Source organism: Lissotriton vulgaris, chromosome 9 (genome assembly GCF_964263255.1).
Source record: "Lissotriton vulgaris chromosome 9, aLisVul1.2, whole genome shotgun sequence".
Lineage (NCBI taxonomy): Eukaryota > Metazoa > Chordata > Amphibia > Caudata > Salamandridae > Lissotriton > Lissotriton vulgaris.
Genome location: NC_141697.1, coordinates 718,418,033 through 718,442,028, shown reverse-complemented (window position 1 = coordinate 718,442,028; position 23,996 = coordinate 718,418,033). Strand labels below are relative to the sequence as shown.

General features: G+C 46.6%; 1 protein-coding gene across 1 annotated transcript in view; it reads left to right on the top strand.

Annotated features, from left to right (window-relative positions):
- PPP1R37 (protein phosphatase 1 regulatory subunit 37) overlaps nt 1–23,996 on the top strand; it is a 682,383-nt gene that overhangs the window by 253,999 nt on the left and 404,388 nt on the right. The window contains exon 7 of the mRNA XM_086938453.1: nt 7,539–7,694. Within this exon, the coding sequence (XP_086794579.1) occupies nt 7,539–7,694 (156 nt within the window). The remainder of the gene's footprint in view (nt 1–7,538; nt 7,695–23,996) is intronic.

Here is a 23,996-nt window from a genome sequence, read left to right as displayed (position 1 = left end):
AAATAGAGGTTTCTGGATTCCTAGATGTTCTATGATTTTCCAATCTGAGAGGAATGTTAAAATTACCCCCTGTAATTTAACATCTGACTCAAAAGAAATAGAGATTAATGGATCAATGCACCAACAAAGAAGTTTTTCCAATTGTAACACAAAGAACGCAATTTATTGTATTACCTGTCCGTGCAAAAAGACATACATTGGGCAAACCACCCAGCTGGTCAAGAAACGCATCCTGCAACACAAGTCACGTATCAAATGTAAAACTTCAGGGGCTCCTTTAGTACAACATTTTGAAACGCATCAACATTCAGAGGAGGATATAATCTGGTCAGTATTATGTGTACTAGATAAAACAAAACCAGAAGAACTTGAATCTAAACTAAGTAGATTAAAAGCGAGACTAATTGAAAAATACAAAACAGCAACCACAGGGTTGAATGAAAAAGATGAAATCTGGTCTTTATTGTAAAGCTGTGTTGAATTGGAATGTAATAAACTGTATATTTGTTCCTTGATATGACATGTAACGGATACTGTGGAAATATATTAATGAAAACATTGTTTAGATTGTGAGGAGCGACTGACTATTTATTTAATTAAGTAAATATACCATTATTTCAGACTTTATAATTAAATAAGTTTCAAGGTATAACATGGTCTATAAGTAAACATGGAACCTATAACCCGGTTTTTACATAAGCCTGTTGTATCCCAGTGAGGGTAGTCATCAGAGACACCTTTCGTAATAGAGAACCGAAATAGTCCCTCTTTTGTGTTAATGCCGGTAACCAGGAAGCACTACAGTTCCCCTTTTCAGTTTCCATATAAACTACTCCGGAAAAGGTAGTCTGTTCTTAATGTCGCCTAATTATAGAGGCGGTCGCGTTCAAACATTGCAGAGAGACGACCAATTTGAAAACGAAGAGAGACATTACAAAACGTAAGTGTTGTGTGTTTGTTAGAGATTGGACAAACGTGGTATGTCTACAACGCGGTGCTTACGAAAGCGGGTCATTTTTATATATTTTTCAGACCCCGGGAAGAGAGGAACGCGCAAGGCCGACGTTTGTGAGCACTCGTGATTGAGTAAAAGAAATATTTAAGAAGCGCTTGAAGCGCTAGCTAAGTAAGTTTGTTCCCCCGTTTACTTAGAAAACGTGTTTGGAACCGTGAGCCACATGGATGTTACACTGACAGTGGTCTCTTTTCCCCAGATGCTGTAGTCGGGAGATAGACATCATCTAGTTACCGACCAAGCAATAGTTCCATTATTTGGATTGACAGCGAGCACAGAGTGTTTATACATATAAAAAGGAGCCCATGAAAGTATTTGAGAAGCACTTCCGACTCTATTACCCGGTAAATACCATTCCATTTCGATAACGCTAACTGGATTAGACATACTTTTGTAAAATAAATGTGACTATTAACAAAAGAGAGAGAAAATATATATATATATATAAAAAACGGAATCCAGGGGAGTCTAGCTTTGCAACGAAGAGGTCTCTCTATATATAAAAATCAGCTATATTAAGATACCATGCTCTGACGTGTTCAATGAATTTAATGGAATTGAACTAACAAATGGTATGTCACAATGGTCAGTCTGCTCACAGAAGGAATTTCTTATAAACTATGTTCGATTTAATGTCCACATGTAAATATGTAGATAGATATTTTTGTTATTAATCTATGGAATTTAAAAATGATGTCTGTTCCCCCTTCTTTTTATTTTTAATTGTTGTCTGTACAGATGGATTGTGAATAGCCCTAGTCCTGAAGAGGCCTGAATTGATTGGCCGAAACGCGTCGACTATAAAGAGACAGCAGATACATATAAATATTTTGGATTAACTTTAATAATGTGTTGAGGGATCTTTAAGACATTGGGTATAAATAAGTTCTACCTAATTGTTTTCCTCATATGAGTCTGCGTGATCTCAATAGGAATGTCTGTTTTATGTTTTGGTGAGACATCCTAACTCGAAACGAAGGGCTTCTATTCTATTGTATATATGTAAAAATTACTTGTATATACAAACGTGTTTTGAAATCTGAAATGAGAGATATATAAACTTTCTTATTTGAAAAAAGAAAAAATAAAAATCATTCAGTAATAACCTTTGACGTGTCTGTGGGTCATGACGAGACAGGAGACTATAAAAGATACAAATAAACTTAGTGTGGTCATAGTGATATAAACACTAAATAGGGAGTACTTTATCTTTATTCCTTATTATTTCAAATCAAAACACATAACGTATAACCAAGGTACCAATTTCTTATTTGAGTCTATATTACCCAGGTACCGTTTGGTCTAATGGGTTTCCCCTGTCATACATAGAGTATTATGGGTTTGAGGCACTGTTACAGAGAATTCTTGCATTACATCTGGCCATATCATTAGATCTACTGTGGCCTTTTCATCTTACCTGTATTTTGTAATGTGTGTTTCCTCTGTCAATGCCCTCTCCATTATGTCCCTTAACAAAAAAACTAGCATTGGGGCTCCATATACCCAGCCAACCATTGGTTCTGCATATTTTCGCCAACAATAAAGATAACTGTATAACTTATATTGCATCTTTTTGTTCTTTGGTTGCGCAATAATAACGTAATAAGCAGTGTTGCACAGAAATAGCTATTCGAATCCCTGCTGTTCTATGTAACCTTGTAGTGAAATCAGTCTACTTTTGGATGGCTCCAGAATAAGAGTAGAAAAGAATCTCCATCTGTGCCACATCTTCACCTCCCCGCCAATTTGTCTGGATACATTTTGCTCAGTGATTGGTGCATTATAATTACGAGTAAAAAATGTAAATGAAGCAGTTTAAATCGAGAATTACCCTAGATCTTATTTACCATATCAAATGCCACCTCCTCAATCCTCATCCGTGATTTGGTCTCTGATATTGTCCTCCTGTGCGTGCATTCAATACAGGCCTAGTTTTGATTTCAGGATTTTATACATTAGTGTAACCAGGTGCCAATCAGCACCCAACTGTAAAATACCTTCAAGGGGACTAGACGTGGGCGTCTCTTTGGGAGAGTCGGTCCAGATCTCTCTAGGTGTACCAATCAACTTTGCTTATTGGAGAAACTGTTCAAGTCCTACTCCAAAAGCCTCTCAAAGTAATATCTCCTCATAGTATAGATCCCCTATTAACTTAAAACCGCCCTACCTCCATTGGCTAACTTTCAAATCTGGTAAATGCGTTGTCAAGGCTGCAGATCCCATATATTTGGCTCTCTCGCAAAGGGTGGCCGCTTAAGAACCTTGGTGACTATTTTGTTTACCAGATTCTTGCAGTCTGCTGCACATTATAAGGGAGTACACTATTTAGTCCGTTTCCCCTCAGGGTACTGGGTTGTATCTCAAACTGTCCTTCTCCTTCACTTTTCCCAGATACCCTCGTAATTTTGAATTTGGGCTGTGTAATAGTACAGTTCAATGTTAGGAGTACTCACCCTCTCCCTCTTCCCGATTCCTCTTCAATATGTCCAGTGCCATCCCTGCTACGACCACCAGCCCGAACCAGGGACACTAACAAACTATTTATCCAGTCTCAAGGGGCCACAAGGCATTTTGTATATTATATAGACATGGTGGGAGGAGGACCATCAATGCAATTGCCACCTTGCCCTTAATGGCAAGGGGGAGTGTGTTCTAGAACCATATTGAAGATTGCAGTCTGTCAAGTACTTCCCCCAATTTATATGTGTATTGCTTTTCATCTACCAGGGCAACCATAATCCTTAAGTATATAAAGTTATTAACCTTTTGTTGTAAGTCTAAGTTAGGCAGTTGTGCCAGCCTCCCTCAGAGAAATAGTGTGGTCTTGTGTTTGTTAGCCTGTAGCCCTCCCATGTCCTAGTCAGTCTGAGATAATATAGAGCATTGTCTGCATATTGAGAAACTGTGTGAACAGTGCCGTCTCCTGCTTTAATTGCCCCAGCTATTAAGTCCTTTCCTAAGCATGATAGCTAATGGTTCATGGGCCAAAGCGGAGAGCAAGCCACATTTAGTACTCCAAATATCAGAAATATTTTACCAACCCTAACTCTCACCTTGGGTTCCGTATAAAGCAACTGGACCCATCTACAGAATACTGGGCTGAAGCCTATTGCTAGCAAAAGCTCCATAAGTAAGCCCAACCCAAGGTATTAAAAGGTTTTGCCCAATTGACTGTAAAGATAAAAGCTCCTATTCGCTGTTCATAGCCATGCTGCGGGCTGGGATAAACTCCTACTGATCACTGTGAACCACTCGCCTAACCAGTTGCCACAGCCTGTTGGCCAGGACTTTACACAAAGTCTTGGTGTCCGAGTTGATCGTGGCCAATAAGACAAATGGTCCAAGGGATGCCCTCCTGGCTTGGGCATCATATCACTCAGTCATGCGTCTGTTGAACGCGACTACTCACCCGTGATGGTCTCAAGGCGCTGGGGAGGAGGGGAGGTGCAGGTTCCAGACCACCAAGGAGAAGGTCTGTCGGAGAGCCATGTTTTGAGGTTTTTCTTGATGATGGGGAGTGATGTCTATCTGAGGTGGAGCGGTAGGGTGTTCCAGGCTCAGGCCGCGAGGAAGGAGAAGGAGTGGCCTCCCGATCTGGACTTCCTGTTGCTGGGGACCATAGCGTAGGAGAGCTGGGCTGATCGTAGGGTCCTTTGGGGTGCGTGGAATTCGAGTCGGCTGTTCAGGTATGCATGTCTGGTGTTGTGGAGGGCTTTGTGTGCTTAGGTGAGAATCTTGAAGGTGATTCTAGCCTCGAGGGGAGCCAGTGGAGTGCACGCAGGTGCTGGGAGATGTGGCAGTGTCTAGGCAGGTTGAGGACCAGTCTTGCGGCGGAGTTCTGGATGTTTTGTAGCTTGCGGGTGAATTTTTGTTTAGTCCAGCGTAGAGTGCGTTGGCATAGTACAGTCTGCTGGTGACGAGGGCGTGAGTGATGGTCTTTCTGTGCTCGAGGGGGATCAATTTGAAAGTATTGCGTAGTAGGCGACGAGTGTGGCAGCAGGAGGATCCGACGGAGTTTACCTGGCCGTCCATTTTGAGTTTGGAGTCCAGGATGATTGAGGTTGCGTGCGTGGTCCGAGGGGGTGGGTGGGTTTCTGAGGGCAGAGGGCCACCAGGTGGTGTTTCAGTCGTCGGGTAGTGGGCCCATGAGGAGTACTTCTGTTTTACCAGTGTTGAGTTGTAGGCAGCTGCTATTCATCCATTTGGCGACTGCTTCCATGCCTTCTTGAAAGTTGTGCTTGGCTGTGTTTGGTTCGTTGAAAAGGGAGAGGATGAGTTTGTGTCGTCTGCGTAGAGGCAATGTTTAGTCCATGTGATCTGACGATGGGGGCGAGCGAAGCCATGTAGACGTTGAACAGCGTGGGGCTGAGTGAGGATCCCTAGGGGACTCCACAGATGGTTGGTGTAGGGTCCGAGATGAAAGGAGGGAGTCTGACCCGCTGCGTTCTGCCGGAGAGTGAAGAGTTGATCCAGTCGAGGGCCTTTGCCCGGATCCCTGTGTCGTGAAGTCTGCGTGTTAGGATGCTGTGAGAGACTGTGTCGAAGGCTGCTGAGAGGTTGAGGAGTATGAGGGCTATTGTCTCTCCTCTGTCAAGGAGGGTGCTGATGTCGTCTGTAGCAGCGAGGAGGGCGGTTTCTGTACTGTTTTTTTCTGAAGCCGGATTGGGAGGGGCCGAGGATGTTGTGCTCTTCGAAGGTGGCGAGTTGGCTCTTGATGGGTTTCTCGATTGCTTTCGCTGGGAACGGGAGCAGGGAGATGGGTCTGTAGTTTTTGAAGTCGGTGGGGTCTGCTGAGGGCTTTTTCAGAAGGGGGTTTATCTCGGCGTGCTTCCAGTCGTCTGGGACAGAGGCGTTCAGGAGTGAGCGGTTGTTAGTGTGGCGAAGCATGGGCGCGATGATGGTTGCGGCTCTGTTGAAGATGTGGTATGGGGGCCAAGGTCCGTGGGGGACCCGGAGTGGATTGACTTCGTCTTTAGTGTGTCTATGGTGGTGAGGGCTATCCAGCTGTCATTCGTTGGCTTCAGGTTGTCTGGGGTGGATGGTGAGGGTTCAGTGTGTTGGCTGCCTTCGCGGAAGTTGTCGTAAATGCTCTTGATCTTGTGGTGGAAGAATTTGCAGAGTTTGTCGCAGAGGTCTTGAGAGGGAGGGATGTCTGTAGACTTGCTGGTGGGTTGGGCAAACTCCTTGATGATGCTGAAGAGCTCTTTGCTGTTGGTCACGTGTGTGGAGATTCGGTCTTTGATCGTGGTTTTTATTGTATTTCTGATGAGTTGGTGGTGGACGTGGGTGGCGGCTCTGAAGTTGTTGTAGGCTTCTGAGGCGGTGGCATGTGCGTCTGGTCGTGCTAGTCAAGGGAAGAGTATAAATCTGTGTATTTTGACTCAAGAATTTTAATACGTTCTCATTCAGTTTGGGCGTGTAAGTCTTGTGAAAATCTGAAGAGAAGCCATTGCTTTCCACTACGTTAATTGTAGGCATTGGTTGGAATGCCTCTTTCAACACTTCCAGGGAAATATTGGCCTCCAGGTCCTCCATCATAGCCTTGGGGACCTCTGATGTACCTGCATTAGCCAGAAATGCATGTATGGAGTCAGCTGAACGTGTATCTGTGTTCTGATACGACTTGCAGGTGTGCCGAAAGTTATCATGGAGTTTATTGTGTGTCGTGACCAATGTGCCATCGGGATAAATTAGGTGAAGTATTGGTGGGGCATCAATCTCTTGCCTTGATATACAGGCTGGCAGCATACTAGCTTTATCCCCGTTCCTATGGAATTTGTCAGTATTCCTTCAGGGTCAACATATTCAACCTGACCTAGATTTCACCAAGAGTGTGCTTGACCCCCACTAAGACTTCCAAATGCTTCTCGGGGGATTACATGTCCTGCGGCTTCACCTCAGCCCGTCTAATCTCATGTAGCACTGGTTCCATGATGTCAGGAATGCAGACATTTGAATAGATTTAATATATACCCCTGCACACTCACTTTGGATCTAGTGTGAACACTTTTCGGGAATAATAATTTTAATCTTATTAATATTAAAAACAAACTGTACGCTTTAGGTGATTTAGAGTGAACACTTAGCTCATGTTAGCTTGAAAGCATAGTAGACTGTTTGTATTCAGATGACTACTAAGGTTCACTCCAAATCTGCTCATAGTTATGGTCAAGTGTGCTTTAAAAGTAACAATTGACACTTTTTCAACATTCTCAAATGTACATCTTTCATAAAACGGCACTTAAATAATGTTTCCAAAATAGTTAAGTGTTTATAATTTGAGAGGCATTGAATTGTGTTCACTTTTCCCCAACCGTTACAAACATTTGTGATTGGATTTGTTCTGTAGTGTATTCGACTTCATTTTGGTTTGTAGGGATGGTTTTGTATCTGAATTCTAGCCATTGAAACTCTGCAAGATGCTGATACTATTGTAGCCAAATGTTAAGTGTAATTCTTGTGCAACCCTCTACCTTATTTTGCTGTGCATTTAATTCCCTTTTTATTCTCTTTTGCTCCTCAGGCACTGCTCTGAAGATGAACATGAACTTGCGAGAACTTTACTTGGCAGACAACAAGCTGAATGGATTGCAGGATTCTGCACAACTTGGAAACTTGCTCAAGTTTAATTGCTACATCCAGATTCTGGACCTGAGGAATAATCACATTCTAGATGGAGGTAGACCATTGTTTTCATTTTTTACAGTGTTACACAATTAATTTGTTTAAGTGAATATATATGATCTATTGTCCTCTGTTTCTAAACTTAGATGGTTATGGATGTGGCTTTAGATGTGGCTTTGGTTCTTGCTAGAGAATTTCTGTTTTGTGGGGGACAGGTTGCTGAAATGGACATTACGATCCGCAGCTATAAAGGTGATAGAAAACCAGACAGTATGACCATCAGAATGATTGGAAGCTTTAAATGCAATCTCCAGAATTTTGCAGAACTTTTTTTGCTAAGTTTTGCTATGTTATTTGATGCAGGTCTTTCATTTTGGGAACTAGCCATAGGTGGACGAGTCCTGACTCACAATGTTTACAAGTGTAAGATCCCAATGTCCAGTTATGTTGGCGCTGCCTTCATTAATTTTTCAGCTTTGGGTTCCAACGCAAAAAGGAGAGCTCTATGCTAACAGTATTTCGAAGTAATGAAGAAGAGCGATGTTGATGATTAGGCAAAGATGGAAGTTATCCATCATCGGACACACAGAAGACAGACTCCTTTTGTCGAACTCTATAGGAGACTCCATTTTGAGACAACCAGGAGAGGTTTTTCTTTTTGACACCTAAAACGTTGCAGGCTACAACTCCTTAGGAATGTATGTTTTTGGAAACATCAGTGCTACTAAAAGAAAAAAAAATGTCCTCAGTATTAGCCAATCAAAGGATGCAAATATGAAAACATGAACCATCCTAGCCTAAAAAGTGGATACTGTTGTAGAATACCATAAAAACATTCACTCCCTATCCAGACCTTGGAATGCTTTCTCCTGCTACCGTGGCTACGCTGTGGTGTTGTGGAGGGCGGTTGAGGCCATGGGCCTTGAAAAGTGGGCAATCTTTCCGATGTAGTCCACATCTCGGAGGGGGCTGTGAGTCAATTGCAGTGGTGACTAACAAACCAGGATTGTGTCAACTGCAGAACCCTCTCCCTTCCCCAACCAGAGTTCACAGTGGTGACAGATGCGTCACTCCTGGGTTGAGGCACCCACATGATAAAGGTGGAAATCACATGCCTCTGGTCTCTGGTGGAGTCCGGGCTCCACATCAACCTTCTGGAGCTTCAGGTGATCCGTCTTGCACTGAAGGCATTCCTTCCCTCTGTCAGAGGAAGAGTAGTGCAGGTGTACACAGACAACACCACCGCCATGTGGTACTGCAACAAATCGGGCAGGTGGGTCGTGGATTCTTTACTCAAAGGTGGTGCAAGGTCTCTTTTAGGAGTGGGGAGAGCCTTGGTTAGATATATTCGCTACCGAGGGAACGCACAATGTCAGCAGTTCTGCGCGTTGGAGTTTCAAAGGCGGCACTCGCTCTTGACACCTTTCTTTGCAAGTGGAACTGCGGCCTTCTGTACACCTTTCCACCTGTACCACTTCTACCCAGAGGCCTGAAGAAGGTCGAACACGACCGCGCCCAAGTAATTCTGAGGCTCCGGACTTGGCACGAAGAGTCTGGTACCCCGAGCTCTTCAGCATGGCCGTCGATTGTTCGATCAGACTGCCTCTTCGGGAAGATCTTCTGTAGCAGCAGCAGGGAACGGTCCTCTACCTGAACCTGTCAAGGCTCCACTTCCTTGCGTGGATATTGAACGGCGATAGTTTACAGCTTTCTACCTTCCTCTCAAAGTCTGTATTGTCATCTTGGCAGCTAGGCATTTCTCTACCAAAACGGTATACGCCTGTAGATGCAACAAATTTGTGGCATGGTGCACAGCAAAGGCTGTGGATCTCCACTCTGCCTCTTTTTCAGAGGTTCTCCTCTTCCCAGCATGACTTTGCTCTGGGCACTCCTAAGGGCTATCTTTCGGCCATTTCGTCCTTTCTTCGCCTTCCTGATCAGCCTTCTCTTTTCAAGTCCCTGATTGTTAACAGATTCCTGAAGGGCGTTACTCTTCTCTTTCCTCCTTCTCCTTTCGTAATTCCCCAGTGGGACTTGACCCTCGTGCTCACTTATCTTATGTGGGCTCCCTTTGAGCCACTACATAATTGTCCTCTTCTTCTCCTCACTTTGAAGACTGCTTTCTTGCTTGCCATCACCTCTGCTTGCAGGGTGAGTGAGTTTCAGGCTTTATCTTCTAAACCTCCCTTTCTTGCTTTCCATCCGGACAAAGTAGTCCTCCGTTCTAGGCCCTCTTTTCTGCCCAAAGGGGTTACTTCCTTCCACATAGGTCATACCATCACATAGCCCACTTTCTTCTTGCCTCTGCACTCTTCCAAAGAGGAATAGAGACTCCACCACCTGGACCCAAAGCGTGCTCTATCTTTCTACTTTGAGCGCACAAAAGACTTCTGGGTGGACGATCAATTCTTCGGTTATGTGGGCGCTTAGAAAGGTTAGAAAGTGCAAAAACTTACCATCTCTAGATGGGCTGTCCTGTGTATCAAGATCTGTTATTCTTTGGCTAAAAAGTAACCTCTAGTGGAACTGCTCTCCAACTCTACTAGGGCGACAGCAGCCACCACTGCTTTGGGGCGCGGAGTTCCCTTATTTGACATCTGTCAGGCAGCCACGTGGGCATCCTTGCACACGTTCACCCAGCATTACTGCCTGGACAGCCGAGTCTGGAGAGATTGCTTTTTCGGCCATTCTGTTCTCCAGGACTTCCTGGTGGGAACGGAGTGTTCGAGGCTTATGAGCTGCAGATTGTGCATTTAGCATTAGATCGCGACCTGGTGCTGGGCTCGGATGATTGCATGTTATTGTCGTCTTGGAAGAAGTCTTTGTAGTCACGAGATAGGTGACTTCTCCTTTGGACGACAGTGCGCATGGGCATCGGCTCCATCCTTACATTGTTTTTTTCCGCCACTGGGTTCGGATGCTTTTCTGCTCCGATTCGAAAATCTACTTTTCAAAGACTTCGACACGCAAAACTTTCCAAAAACAAACTTCAATATACATAGACCCGACCTCATCACTTCGATTCCGGTTGTCGACGCGGGCTGTCGGGCCTACCCACGTAGTGAGGCCTACACCGCATGGAAAGGACACCATTCAAAAGATGCCCCAAGTGTGGAGCAAAATTTCCACACACCTGTAACCTGTGCTTATCACCGGAACGCAATGAGTCGAGCTGCACAGCTTGTGCGTCCTTTCGATCCAGGAAGACCATTGGAGATCGGAGGGCCCGTCGACGCGACATGCAGAGATCCGCTCCAGAACCGTTGGATATCTTCGACGAAGGTCCATGTGTCCTGAGGAAGATTCAGATTATCTCCAGATCGTATCTGAGGCAGACGACTCCGATTACTCCAGACCATCAGGTCAGCGCGTGAGTTCGACTGCCCCTACCCCAACACCTAAACTAAAGGCTAAGGTCAAAACTCCGTCTTCAGGGCCCAGTCGAGACTGAGACATTGCTTCGAAAGCCTTGCCATCGAGCTCTGCTCCGTAGAAAATATTAAAGCCTTCTGTTTGCTCCATACTGAGCAAACCTTACGTGCCGATACGACCAGCTCCTTCGGAACCGAAAGACATCCCGGTTCCAAAAAACACCCAGAAACCGTCGACTCATTAAGACAATACGGCACCGAAACCAACGAAGCCTGTTTCCGAAGCTTTCAAGCCGACCAAAACAGCTTCCAGTCCAAAATCTTCGGTGCTGAAACCTACAAAGCCTGCTACCGATGCCTCCAAGCCCTCGAACCAGGCCTCTACGCCGAAAACGATACCTTTGGTGCCGAAAACTACGCCAAAGGACTATACAACAACTCCTAAGGCTAAAGAAAAGCAGAAATCATGCCCGGAGCCGAAAAAATCGCGCCAAAAGCAATTTCTGAAGAAGAGCTTTTTAGACCGGATCCTTTGCAAAAGAAGATATACATAGACCCGGCAACAGGACATGTTTCCACCACGCCACAAAGGAAGAGTAAGTCTGATACAGCACCTACACCTCCAGTGCCTGTCAAGAAGAAGGACTCTGCCACATTTCCTATGCACCCTTCTTCTCCTGTATCTCCCTCCTGCTGTGCCTTTAAACATTTCACCTCAAAATTCTCCTATTCATTCTCCACAGCATACACCTACTCAGGATGATGATGATGATGCTCAGTATAGCATGGGGGGAGGGAAAGACCCAGATGACCCTTTTCCCTACCCAAGAGGTTCACCAGACTGGGAGTATCCAAACCCACAGGATATATCAGATATTCCTGACCCACATATTTATCCATCTAAACCTTCTCCTCCAGATGATAATTAGGGCTCCTGGTTTTATGGTATTTATGTTTTTAACATTTCCGTCTGTATTTATCCATATTTATTTTTGGGCCATGTTATCTGTATTTATCCATATTTATTTTGTGTTTTGCGTATAAATGTAGTTGTAAAACGGTACATTTCCATCACAATGTCACCATGCATTCAGATGAGGCAGAAGAGGACTTTTTACTAGACACTTTTGAATATTCCCAAAAATCTGTGCAAATACTGCCAATGATTAAAGGAGTTATTAAACATGCCCCAGACGTGTTTTAAAGATCCTGTGCGGGCTAGAATCATAAACCCAAGGATAGAAAAAAACGTACAGAGCAGCTCCTGGGGTTCCTGCTTACATTAAGGCACAGCTACCCTTAGACTGCCTTGTAGTTTCAAACGCTAGGAAAAGAGCAAATTCACAAACCTCAGGAGACACACCACCTCCCGATAAAGAATCCAAAATCATAGATGCTTCAGAGAAAAGAATAGCTTCCCAAGCTAGTAATGCATGGCGCATTGCTAACACACAGGCCCTCCTCGCAAGATATGATAGGGCTCACTATGATCAGCTAGAGAAGCTACTTCAACATCTACCTGATCAATATAAGGCACAAGCAGATGCCCTCATACAAGAAGGTAAGCTTATATCTAACGCCTCCATTAAATGTGCACTAGATGTAGCAGACACTGCATCCAGGGCAATAAACACCAGTGTCCCTATTAGTCGTCACGCGTGGCTTCGCATTTCAGGAATTGAGCAAGAGGAACAGACTACTATCTTAAATCACCCATTCAACCAACACCAGTTGTTTGGTCCAGAAGTAGACACAGCTCTGGAAAAAATGTAAAAAGACACTGACACAGCCAAGTCTATGGGAGCTTTGCAGTCCACCCAAGCAAGAGGCTCCTTTCGTCGCTCCTTTTACTGAGGAGGCTCCAAACAAGCTGGAGCAGACAATTCAGCTTCCTTTAAAACTAATACACAAGCATCCTCTAATAAAGGATACTTTAGAGGGGGCTACAGAGGTAATAGCAATAAGGGAAGAGGTCGAGATAACAACAACAATCGATCCTCTTCCACCACCAAACAGTGACTTCCGTCAGCTCCCCCAACAGCATACCACTCCTGTAGGGGGGAGATTCACACAGTTCCTACCTGTCTGGAACTCCAACACAGTTCCTACCTGTCTGGAACTCCAACACAACAGACAAGTGGGTAAGACAGATTATCCAGTATGGTTACCGCCTAGAGCTTACAGCTACCCCTCCAAATATGCCACCCAGACGGCATCCAATGTCCACAGAACATCTAACGCTGCTCCAAAAAGAGGTTCTCTCATTGCTACAAAAAGATGCAAAATAGCTAGTTCCATTGCAACATCAAGGAACAGGGGTCTACTCACTCTACTTCCTAATACCCAGAAAGGATGGGACATTAAGACCAATTCTAGATTTGAGACCTCTCAATCTGTACATACACTCAGATCATTTTCACATAATCACTTTACAACAAGGGCTCCCATTATTGCAACAAGGCGATTTCCTCACTACACTAGACCTCAAAGACGCCTACTTTCACATTCCCATACATCCTTCTCACAGGAAGTATCTCCGGTTTATGCTAGAAGGACAACACTATCAATTAAAATTCCTTCCATTCTGCGTAACAACAGCACCAAGAGTGTTCACAAAGTGCTTAGCAGTAGTAGCAGCACATCTCAGAAGACAACATAGCCATGTCTTCCCTTACTTAGACGATTGGCTCATAAAGGCCAAGTCATTCAGCCAGTGTGTTCAACACACATCTCACACAATTCAGACACTGCACAACTTGGGGTTTACAATAAACCACAACAAGTCACATCCACAGCCCTCTCATGTACATCAATACCTAGGGGCTAAAATAAACACCAATACAGCTCTAGCGTATCCCTGCCAAGCCAGGATACAGAGCATTCAAGCCTTAGTCACAAGGTTTCAAAACCAACACTCTCTCCCAGCCAGAGTGTTCATGCAACTAATCGCCATGATGGCATATTGCATTTTTGTTGTGCCATATGCAAGACTGCAAATGCGTCCTTTGCAGGAATGTCTAGCACATCAGTGGAATCAGGCACAAGGACAACTGACAGACCTGGTGTTAGTAGACAACCGCACACATCGCTCACTGCAGTGGGGGAACACCAAAAACTTATCCAGAGGACGGCCGTTCCTCGAACCTGTTCCACAAATAGTACTGACAACAGACGCATCACTGACAAGATGGGGAGCATACCTGCTCCACCACACAACTCAGGGAAGCTGGACTGCTCAACAAAAGGTGCTTCACATCAATCACCTAGAGTTGCTGGCGATTTTCATGGCACTAAAGTCCTTCCAAGTACACATACAGAACGAAGCTGTCTTAATCCGGACGGACAACATGACAGCCATGTACTACATACAGAAACAAGGCGGCACACATTCCCTGCAACTGTCCCAACTCGCTCAAAACATTTGGAGATGGGCCATTCCACAAAAGATATATCTGTTGGCAGAACACCTTCCAGGAGTTCACAATCGGATAGCCGATCTGTTAAGTCGACAGACCAACAGATTCACGAATGGGAACTACATCTGCAAGTTCTTAAACCATTCTTTCACAAGTGGGGTCATCCTGAAATAGACTTGTTTGCCACACACGGAAACTCAAAATGCCCAACCTTCGCTGACAGGTTTCCAGACCCGTTGTCCAAGGGCAATGCGATTTGGATGAACTGGTCAGGCAGATTTGCGTACGCTTTTCCGCCACTAATACCACTAGTGGTACGCAAGCTCAGACAACAGTCTCTCAAACTGATTCTGGTAGATCCCACATGGGCACGCCAACCATGGTTCACTACACTGCTAGAACTCTCTCTAGTTCCACAACCAGAGGCCTTATCGACGATCCATTATGGAACGGAGCCCGTTCAAGAGATGTCCCGTTTGTAACTCCAAGTATCCTCACATCGACGTCCACCCGGTGTGCAGCAAGTGCCGGTTTCCGGATCACGATGAAGCCTGCTGTATGGCTTGTTCTCGGTTCCCTCCAAGAAGACGATTCGCCTTCGACGCGCAGCGTGAAAGGAGGCCCAGCAGACGGCACCTGAACCGGTGAACATCTTCGATGCCGAGGAAGATGAGGGAGTCGAGCAGGAAGCTTAAGAGAACCTGTCTGATCCTGCATCGGAGATCGACTCCAGTTACGACGCAGATGTGGAAATGGTAGATAATGAAGACGTCGTCGACGAGGTAGGAGACGACGATGAGGCCTTTGGGGCCGTGGAGGATAGCTCGAGCAAGGAGCTAGGCCGCACCGTTGTTACGGGAGCCGAGACCAAAACACTCGATAAGGCTCAGGTCGAGGGATCGCCACATGGCCTTATCAGAGACCAAACGCATAGTTCTACAGCCTCGCCTCAAGGCCCGGCTACGAACATTTCCAACGAGCCATCAGTTGAACGATCGGAATCGAAACCAAAAGCATCGGTGTCTACAAAACCGAAAGCACCGGAAACTAAATCGAAACCGAAAGTCCGTATTACTTTGGTCGGATCGACTGCTTCTGAACCTTCGGCACCGACGAAACAAAAGAGTGTTATCGACCCGGGGAGGTCGCTAAAGGGTGTCGATCCGAAGTCCGGGGCACCGAAAAAACAGGTCAAGAACATCGACCCAATGAAGTCGGTGCCGACTGCCGTAGACACAAACAAGGGACTCTAAACTCAGAATGTTCTCGATCCTAAATGTCGACTTGACAAGGCTAAGGGCAGTAAAGACCTCGAGTCCACGACTAGCGGTGGCTCTAAAGACCCCGTCGAGTCAACACAGCCATCCGCCTCTTTTTCGAAGCACGTGTCTGACTCGCTGCAACGCATTAAAGAGAAGGCTATTGCTGTCGGACCGAAGGCCACTCCACCCCCGAAGCCAGTCAGTAAACCTCCAAAGTAGTCGACACCGATTAAGTTCACACTGCCGCCGACAGTGGTACCTAAGGCGTTCGCCCCCAAGACGGGCGTCGAAGCGGCCAAAAAGGTGTCCATGAGGCCAAAGCCTACAACTACGGAAGGGGCCACCAAGCATCGACAACCTCTGCAGGAAGATCAGTCGAGGCAATTCATCAACGCTGAGACTGGTAGACTTTCCATTTTCAAGCGAAAGATCGCCCCAGAACAGCCTATGGAGTCATATAAAATTCCATTGAAGAAAAAGAGGGATTCTGCAACGTCACACCTTCTTTTTGAACCTCTACAACCATATGAACAAGACCCTGCTCCTATTTCACCCACACATTCAGATGTGGATGTAGGGGATGGTGACAATGAGGATTACAGTTATCCTGTAGACACTGGTTCAGAAGATCACACTGAACCCTGGACAGACGCTGTTGACCCATGGGATCCACAAACTGCCCCGGACAGTCATGTCTATGCTATTAAAACCTCACCTACAGAAGACACGGCTGCGTTTAATGCACTTATTGAGAGGGCAGCAAAAAATCATGATTGTCAGCTTCATGCTGACCCTATTGAAGAGGACTTTTTGTTTGACACCTTCTCAACCTCAGAGAGAACTACCAAGACTCTACCCATGCTAAAAGGTTTCCTGAAACAAGCTGGAGAAATCTTTAAGGAGACCGCAAGGGTAGTAAACCCCAGAATTGAAAAAAATACAAACCAGCACCTGTGGACCCTACGAATATCAAGGGACAGTTGCCGTTGGACTCCCTGGTTGTTTCCAATGCTCGTAAAAGAACGAACTCGCAAACAACGGGTGATGCTCCTCCCCCTGACAAGGAATCTAAAGTGCTAGAAGCATCAGGAAAAAAGGTGGCAGCTCAAGCGCCCAATGTCTGGCGAATCTCCAACACACAGGCACTCTTAGCCAGATATGACCGGGCTCATTATGATACACTCGAGACCCTGTTACAACACTTGCCAGATGAGTATAAGGAGGCAGCAGAGATGCTAATACAAGAAAGGAAACTTATATCAAATGCATCTATTAAGTGTGCGCTAGACGCAGCAGACAGGGCGATTAATACAAGTGTTATGTTACGAAGACACGCCTGGCGGAGAATCTCCGGCTTCAAGCCTGAGATACAAACCACCATACTCAATCAGCCGGTTAACCCTGATTACTTATTTGGCCCACAAGTAGACACCACCTTAGAAAAAATTAAGAAGGACACAGAGACTGCAAAGTCTATGGGGGCTCTACAGTCGCAGCAGTTCAGGGGTGGTTCTTTTTGTGGCTCCAACAATAGAGGCGCTTCCAGAGGCCAGGTGTCCCAGCAGACACAATACAGTAAAGGAGGCACGCAGACCGCCTACAACAAGAACAATAGGGGTGGCTATCGTGGAAACAGCACCAAGGGCAGAGGTTGTGGAAACAACAACTCCCGATCCTCCGCCACTAACAAACAGTGATGTCTTGTCACTGCCCCCCTACCATACCACACCGGTCGGGGGGAGACTACAACAGTTCCTGCCGGTGTGGAAATCCATCACTACAGACAGGTGGGTGAGGCAGCTTATCCAATACGGTTATTGTCTGGAGTTAACATCCACTCCACCCAACATACCCCCAAGACACCGTCCTATGTCCGCAGAGCATTTACAGTTATTGCAGCAGGAGGTAGTCAGCATGCTGCAAAAAGGAGCCATAGAGCTTGTGCCTGTGGAACAAAAAGGTACAGGAGTGTACTCGCTGTACTTCTTGATCCCAAAAAAGGACGGGTCCCTCAGATCCATACTGGACCTCAGGCCCCTAAACCAGTACATCCTATCAGAACACTTTCACATGCTCACATTGCAGCAGGTTCTACCGTTAGTCAGTGAGATTTCCTCGCAACACTAGATCTGAAGGATGCATATTTCCATATACCGCTACACCCGTCACACAGAAAATATCTCAGATTTACCATTCAGGATCAGCATTATCAGTTCAGGGTTCTCCCTTTCGGAGTGACAACAGCACCCAGGGTGTTAACCAAGTGCCTGGCGACAGTGGCTGCACATCTACGGAGACAAAACGTTCACGTCTACCCTTATCTGGACGACTGGCTTATCCAAGCAAAGTCGGCCCAGCAATGTGCCCACCCACATGTCCCACACCATTCACCTTCTTCACGATCTGGGGTTTTCACTGAATTATCCAAAGTCCCACCTTCAGCCCGCCCACGTACGGCAGTACTTGGGCGCAAAAGTAGTCACTCTGGCAGCCAAAGCACAGCCAAATTCAGTGAGGATCAACAGCATGCAATTGCTGATACGGAAATTCAAACCACAACGCTCGCTTCCAGCACGAGTGTTCAAGCAGTTGATAGGCATGATGGCCTCCTGCATCTTCATAGTCCCACACGCGAGACTACACATGCGTCCGCTTCAGGAGTGCTTGGCACGTCAGTGGAATCAGGCTCACGGACAGTTGAAAGACCTAGTGTTGGTGACCGGTTATGCATACAACTCTCTGCATTGGTGGAACCCACAAAACCTTTGCAGGGGCCAACCGTTCCAAGAGCCTGTGCCACAGATTATACGGACGACTGACCCATCTCTCCAGGGATGGGGAGCTCATGTGCTCCACTACACAGTGCAGGGACTATGGACAGCACAGCAGAAGAAGATGCACATCAACCTTCTGGAACTGATGGCTATCTTCATGGCAATGAAAGCATTCAAAGTACATTTGTGCAACAAGGTAGTCTTGATCCGGACGGACAACATGACGGCCATGTACTACATACAGAAGCAGGGAGGTACACACTCTCCACAGTTGTCTCATCTGGCTCAGAGCATGTGGAAGTGGGCCATTCAGAGAAACATCTTCCTCATGGCAGAACACCTCCCAGGCAAGGACAATCAGATGGCGGACCTGCTCAGCAGTCACAGCCACCAGATGCACAAGTGGGAGATACATCCATCAGTACTCCAACCGTACTTCCAGCAGTGGGGTCATCCAGAGATAGACCTGTTCGCCACAAGGGAAAACGCAAAATGCCAAAGCTTTGCCGCCAGGTTCCCACACCCACAGTCGCAGGGAAATGCGATATGGATGAACTGGTCAGGCATATTTGCGTACGCTTTTCCCCCAGCACCGCTAATACCGCTGGTGGCACGCAAACTGAAGCAACACTGACTCTCATCCTGGTTGCTCAGACGTGGGCACGCAAACCATGGTACACCACGTTTCTAGAACTCTCCGTGGTACCGCATCAAAGGCTGCACCTCACGCCCAGGCTTTTGACGCAGAGCCATGGCGACATTCAGCATCCAGATCCGCAACAGCTCAACCTGGCGATCTGGCTCCTGAGGTCTTAGAATTTGGCTACCTCAACCTGCCTCCTGACTGTATGGATATCATAAGGGAGGCAAGAAAGCCCACCACTAGAGCATGTTATGCGGCGAAATGGAAGCGGTTTGTCATTTATTGTGCCAACAACGACATTAATCCGCTAGATGCATCTACTCACAACATCATCTGTTATCTGTTACATCTATACAAATGCAATCTGGCCTATGCTTCAATTCGTATAGATTTATCCACAATAGTAGCTTATCTCCAAAACAGGCAGCATCTCTCACTTTTCAGAGTGCCTGCCATCAAAGCTTTTCTGGAGGGACTCAAACGAGTTTTTCCTCCCCGACACCCACCAGCACCTGTATGGAACCTGAATGTGGTACTTACCAGGCTGATGGGACCACCTTTTGAGCCTCTACACTCATGCGCGATACAATTCTTGACGTGGAAAGTGGCTTACCTAATAGCAATCACATCGCTACGACGAGTTAGTGAACTTCAGGCACTAACTATCCAGGAGCCATTCATACAGATTCACTCCAACAGGGTGGTACTATAACCCTAAGTTTCTACCTAAAGTGGTTTCGCAGTTCCATATGAATCAAACTGTAGAGCTGCCAGTGTTCTTCCAGAATCCAGATTCGGTGGCAGAGCGAATGCTCCACACACTAGACGTCAAGAGAGCTCTAATGTACTACATAGATAGGACAAAAGATTTTAGGAAGACTAAACAACTCTTTGTTGCCTTTTCACCACAACACAAAGGCAACCCTATTTCAAAAGCAGATATAGCCAGGTGGATCGTTAAGTGTATACAGATTTGCTATCCAAAGGCTAAGCGCACATTAACGGTTACCCCAAGAGCCCACTCAACACGAAAGTTGGGGGCATCCATGGCTTTCCTTGGAAACATTCCTTTAGAGGAAATATGTAGAGCAGCCACATGGTCTACCATACTCACATTTACAAAACACTACTGCGTAGATGTGCACTCCAAACAGCAGGCAGCTGTAGGGCAGGTGTTCTAAAAACACTTTTTCAGACTGCTGCAGCTGGCACGGGCAGCCGCCGCTAAGAAGAGGGACTGCTATATATTCTATGCACAGATATGAATTCAGCAGCCCACATGCCTCAAACCGAATATGCTACTTACCAGTATGCATCTGTTCTTGGCATGTAGGGCTGCTGACATTCATATCGCCCGCCCTCCTATCCGGCGCCTGTAGCGGCTGCAGCATTCAGAATTACTCTTAGCATGGTCATCACTTACTGTACTACACTCCATCTCTGCCAAAATGGCGAAAAACAATCCGAGGATGGAGAGGATGCCCATGCGCACTGTAGTCCAGGGGAGGAGCCACCTATCTCGTGATACTTCGAAGACTCTTCCAGGACAACAATGTGCAATCATCCGGACCCAACACTAGGCGGCGATCTATGCACAGATATGAATGTCAGCAGCCCTACATGCCAAGAACAGATGCATACTGGTAAGTAGCATATTCGTTACCAGTATTCATCTGTTCTTGGCATGTAGAGCTGCAGAGTTGTACACTCCCTCCCGCCTCCCCGGGACCTGTGTCTGTTCCAGTTTCATCATATGTTTTTTTTTTTTTAAACCTTTATTCAAAAAATAAGGAGATACATGCGCAGGCCCACAACCACCATGGCCGGCCGCAAAGACAATCAATAGGAACAGGAGAAACTTAGGCTAATCAGCAATCAGGATATTTCAAGGTACACCAGACGTGGCTGTGAGGCTCGCAACACAGGATATGAGGTTTTCATTTTTAAATTTTAGAAGAAGAGTAGGGGCTGCAACAACAAGGACATCACACCTTACATGAAAAATGCACAAAAGAGACGAGGGGGACGTACCCCATTTACAGTCGGAGATAGGCTATGATACAGCAACTATGTAATCTAGGCAGCCGCGGCGGTAAAACTGGACAATAAGCAATATTACAGAAAGCAACATTTCTAAGTATCACCCCAGAGAGCCCACCCCCCAAGAACGAGAAGCAGAGGCTTGTTGAGATGCCAGAAAAAGAAACAAGGTGCAAGACCAAGAGACAGCCAACCCTACTGAAGAGGAAAGAACCCTCCCAAAGCCGGAAAAGAGCGATAGGGACCATAGAACAAAACAAACTAAAATAACAAACTCCCCCCGCACCCGCCACCCTGCACCCCTGTAATGGCTACGGCCTAACCCACTAACAGCGTGCCTGTCGCCCCGGAACTGCCCCACAGAAGGGAAAAAGTACAAGAAGTGGAGGAGGAGAGAAACGGACACACTCCCGGACACCTGGTACCCCCCACCGGCAGTGACCTCCCCGAGGGACAATCATCGTCAATCAAGCAAACATTCGGCATTATCCCGGGGAGGACAGTCACCAATAAGAAACCCCCCCACCCCACCCCAGGCCCGGTAAGATACTCGGTGCAATCCCGGCAAAAGTAAACTGAGCAATCCCAGGAAAGTAAAAGTCAACCCTGCAAATGTCACGGAGAGATCTATCGCCAGAGTCACAACAAATGCGATCAGAGGGAGTGTCTCAGGTGGTCCAAAGCAGTGGCGAGGAGCAAGAACAACTCAAAGTCGGAATCAGCCCTGACAAGTGTGAATCCGTTCCGGAGCACGCGCCAACCAAGCCACAGCCGACCAGAGGCAGACAAAGCGTCCATGGCAGTCCGAGGCACCGAAGATGGAACAAAGTCCGGACACAAAATGGCGGCCTCCGTTACACAGACGGGCCGGGATGAAGAAAAATGGCAGTCCCCTTCGACAGGATCCTGAGACCCGGCATTTACGATCAGAACCTCCAGCGACGATACTCCATCGGATAGGAAACGTGAAGGGAAGACCAGGCACCGTAGCGGGTAAAGGAGAAGTGAGCCCGACTCCCAAAGGAGCGAAGTCGGGCTGCCGCTCGGGCACCTCAAGATGGCGGGTCAAATCGCTCGACTGGACCACAAACTGCTGTTCAGGTGTTGCAGCGTCAGTGGCCGGACGCGAGCAGACATCATCCAGCTTTGTCGCCAGGGAGACATATGTGACGGTGAATTGTGAGCGGAGCGCCCCAATCGCTGCCATTACGGAGCTCAATGAATGTGCGCTATCCATCCCCTCCATCCCGGGGCCCACAGGACGGAGGGGGACACAATCTCCAGCCCACACAGCCGGGCTCCGGGCATACATTTAGCGATCTCAACAACAGGGGCGCCCCGATCTGGCACGCTCAACACAATCACCGGCTGTGGGTGCAGCCCGTCAGCCCCCGGACCGGAAAACGAGGGTCAGGCGCACAGCCCCCAGCCACGGTGCAGGAGAATCGCAGCACATCACGATGTCTCTTCTCCGGCACCATCCATCAACAAGGTCTCCAGTCGAAAGTGGAAAGAATTATTGAAATCCGGAAGACCGGCCACAATCTCGGTCCCACGGCCGATGTTGATCAGTTCCCGCTCGGACAGTTCAGAAGTCGAGGTCCCGGCGGCAGCCCAGGAGTAGGCCGAAAATGGGACACGACATAACTCCGTCGCTGAATAAGGTAGAAAGTCCGGGATGGCACCGTTGGCATCAGGTAACCTTCATACATCCAGGTGTGGGTAGAGGATGAATAACAGGATAGACGAGCCGCCGGCGGAGGTTGGCGGAGCCGGGAGCTTATGCGGCCATCTTGGTTCACGGCGTGGCTCCTTCCCAGTTTCATCATAATTAAATATACACGCATGGACAAACTTTCTTCTTTCTACTAACTCCATAATTTCCCATCATGGCGAAAAACAATCTAAGGATGGAGCCTATGCCCATGCGCACTGTCGTCCAAAGGAGGAGTCACCTATCTCGTGACTACAAAGACTTCTTCCAAGATGACGACAACATGCAATCAACCGAGCCCAACACCAGGTGGCGATCTAATGCGAAGTGTACAACTCTGCAGCTCTTTATGCCAAGAACAGATGCATACTGATAAGTAGCATTTTCCTTGCAGATCCACCTCCGGGGTTGGCATTGCTTGGGTAAATATCTGTAGGAGATATTAGTAGTTTCAGATTCCTAACCGCCCCACCCATCCTGCCCGTTCCGCGAACTGACTTCTAGGGATAGGGACTCCCTTGCAGAGCCCTAGTTATGTGCACCAGTGGTCTTTGTCTTGCATATGGCTGCGCTTCTGGCATGGAAAGTCACGTCAGAAGTGACATCAACGCGCAGGGTCGGCGTCTAAGGCACCGCAACATCATGCTGACGACGAACGCGGAGTTGACTGATGCCACCTTCCGCCACGCAGAAGTACTGCTAAGAAAAAATTTCTCTGGATCCAGTCTGATGCTGGGGGTAATTCTAAGATAAGGAATCTATAACTACTAATGCCACTTAAAGATACATCGCTACTGAAGGTAAGTGACTTGTTTTTTCGGGGTAGAAGTCCAGGCCAACATCATTAAATCCCCTTTCAGCCTAAATAACTGTAGTGTAGTGGTGCAAACCGTGGAACAGATGAAAAAGCCAAATATCAAGCAAGGGCCTTTGTAGCACTTAGAAAGAGGTTCAATAAACCTAGTAATTGGTCAGGGATGCCTACTTAGTCAAAACAAAAAATGTTCTAAAAAAATTCAAATAGACTTTATTCGGTTATATAGCATTGATAACCATAAAAGTACATAAAATCACAGTTCTAACTTGATTACAAATATCATGAATGTACAAAATAATTAAAAAACACTTTTAGACAGT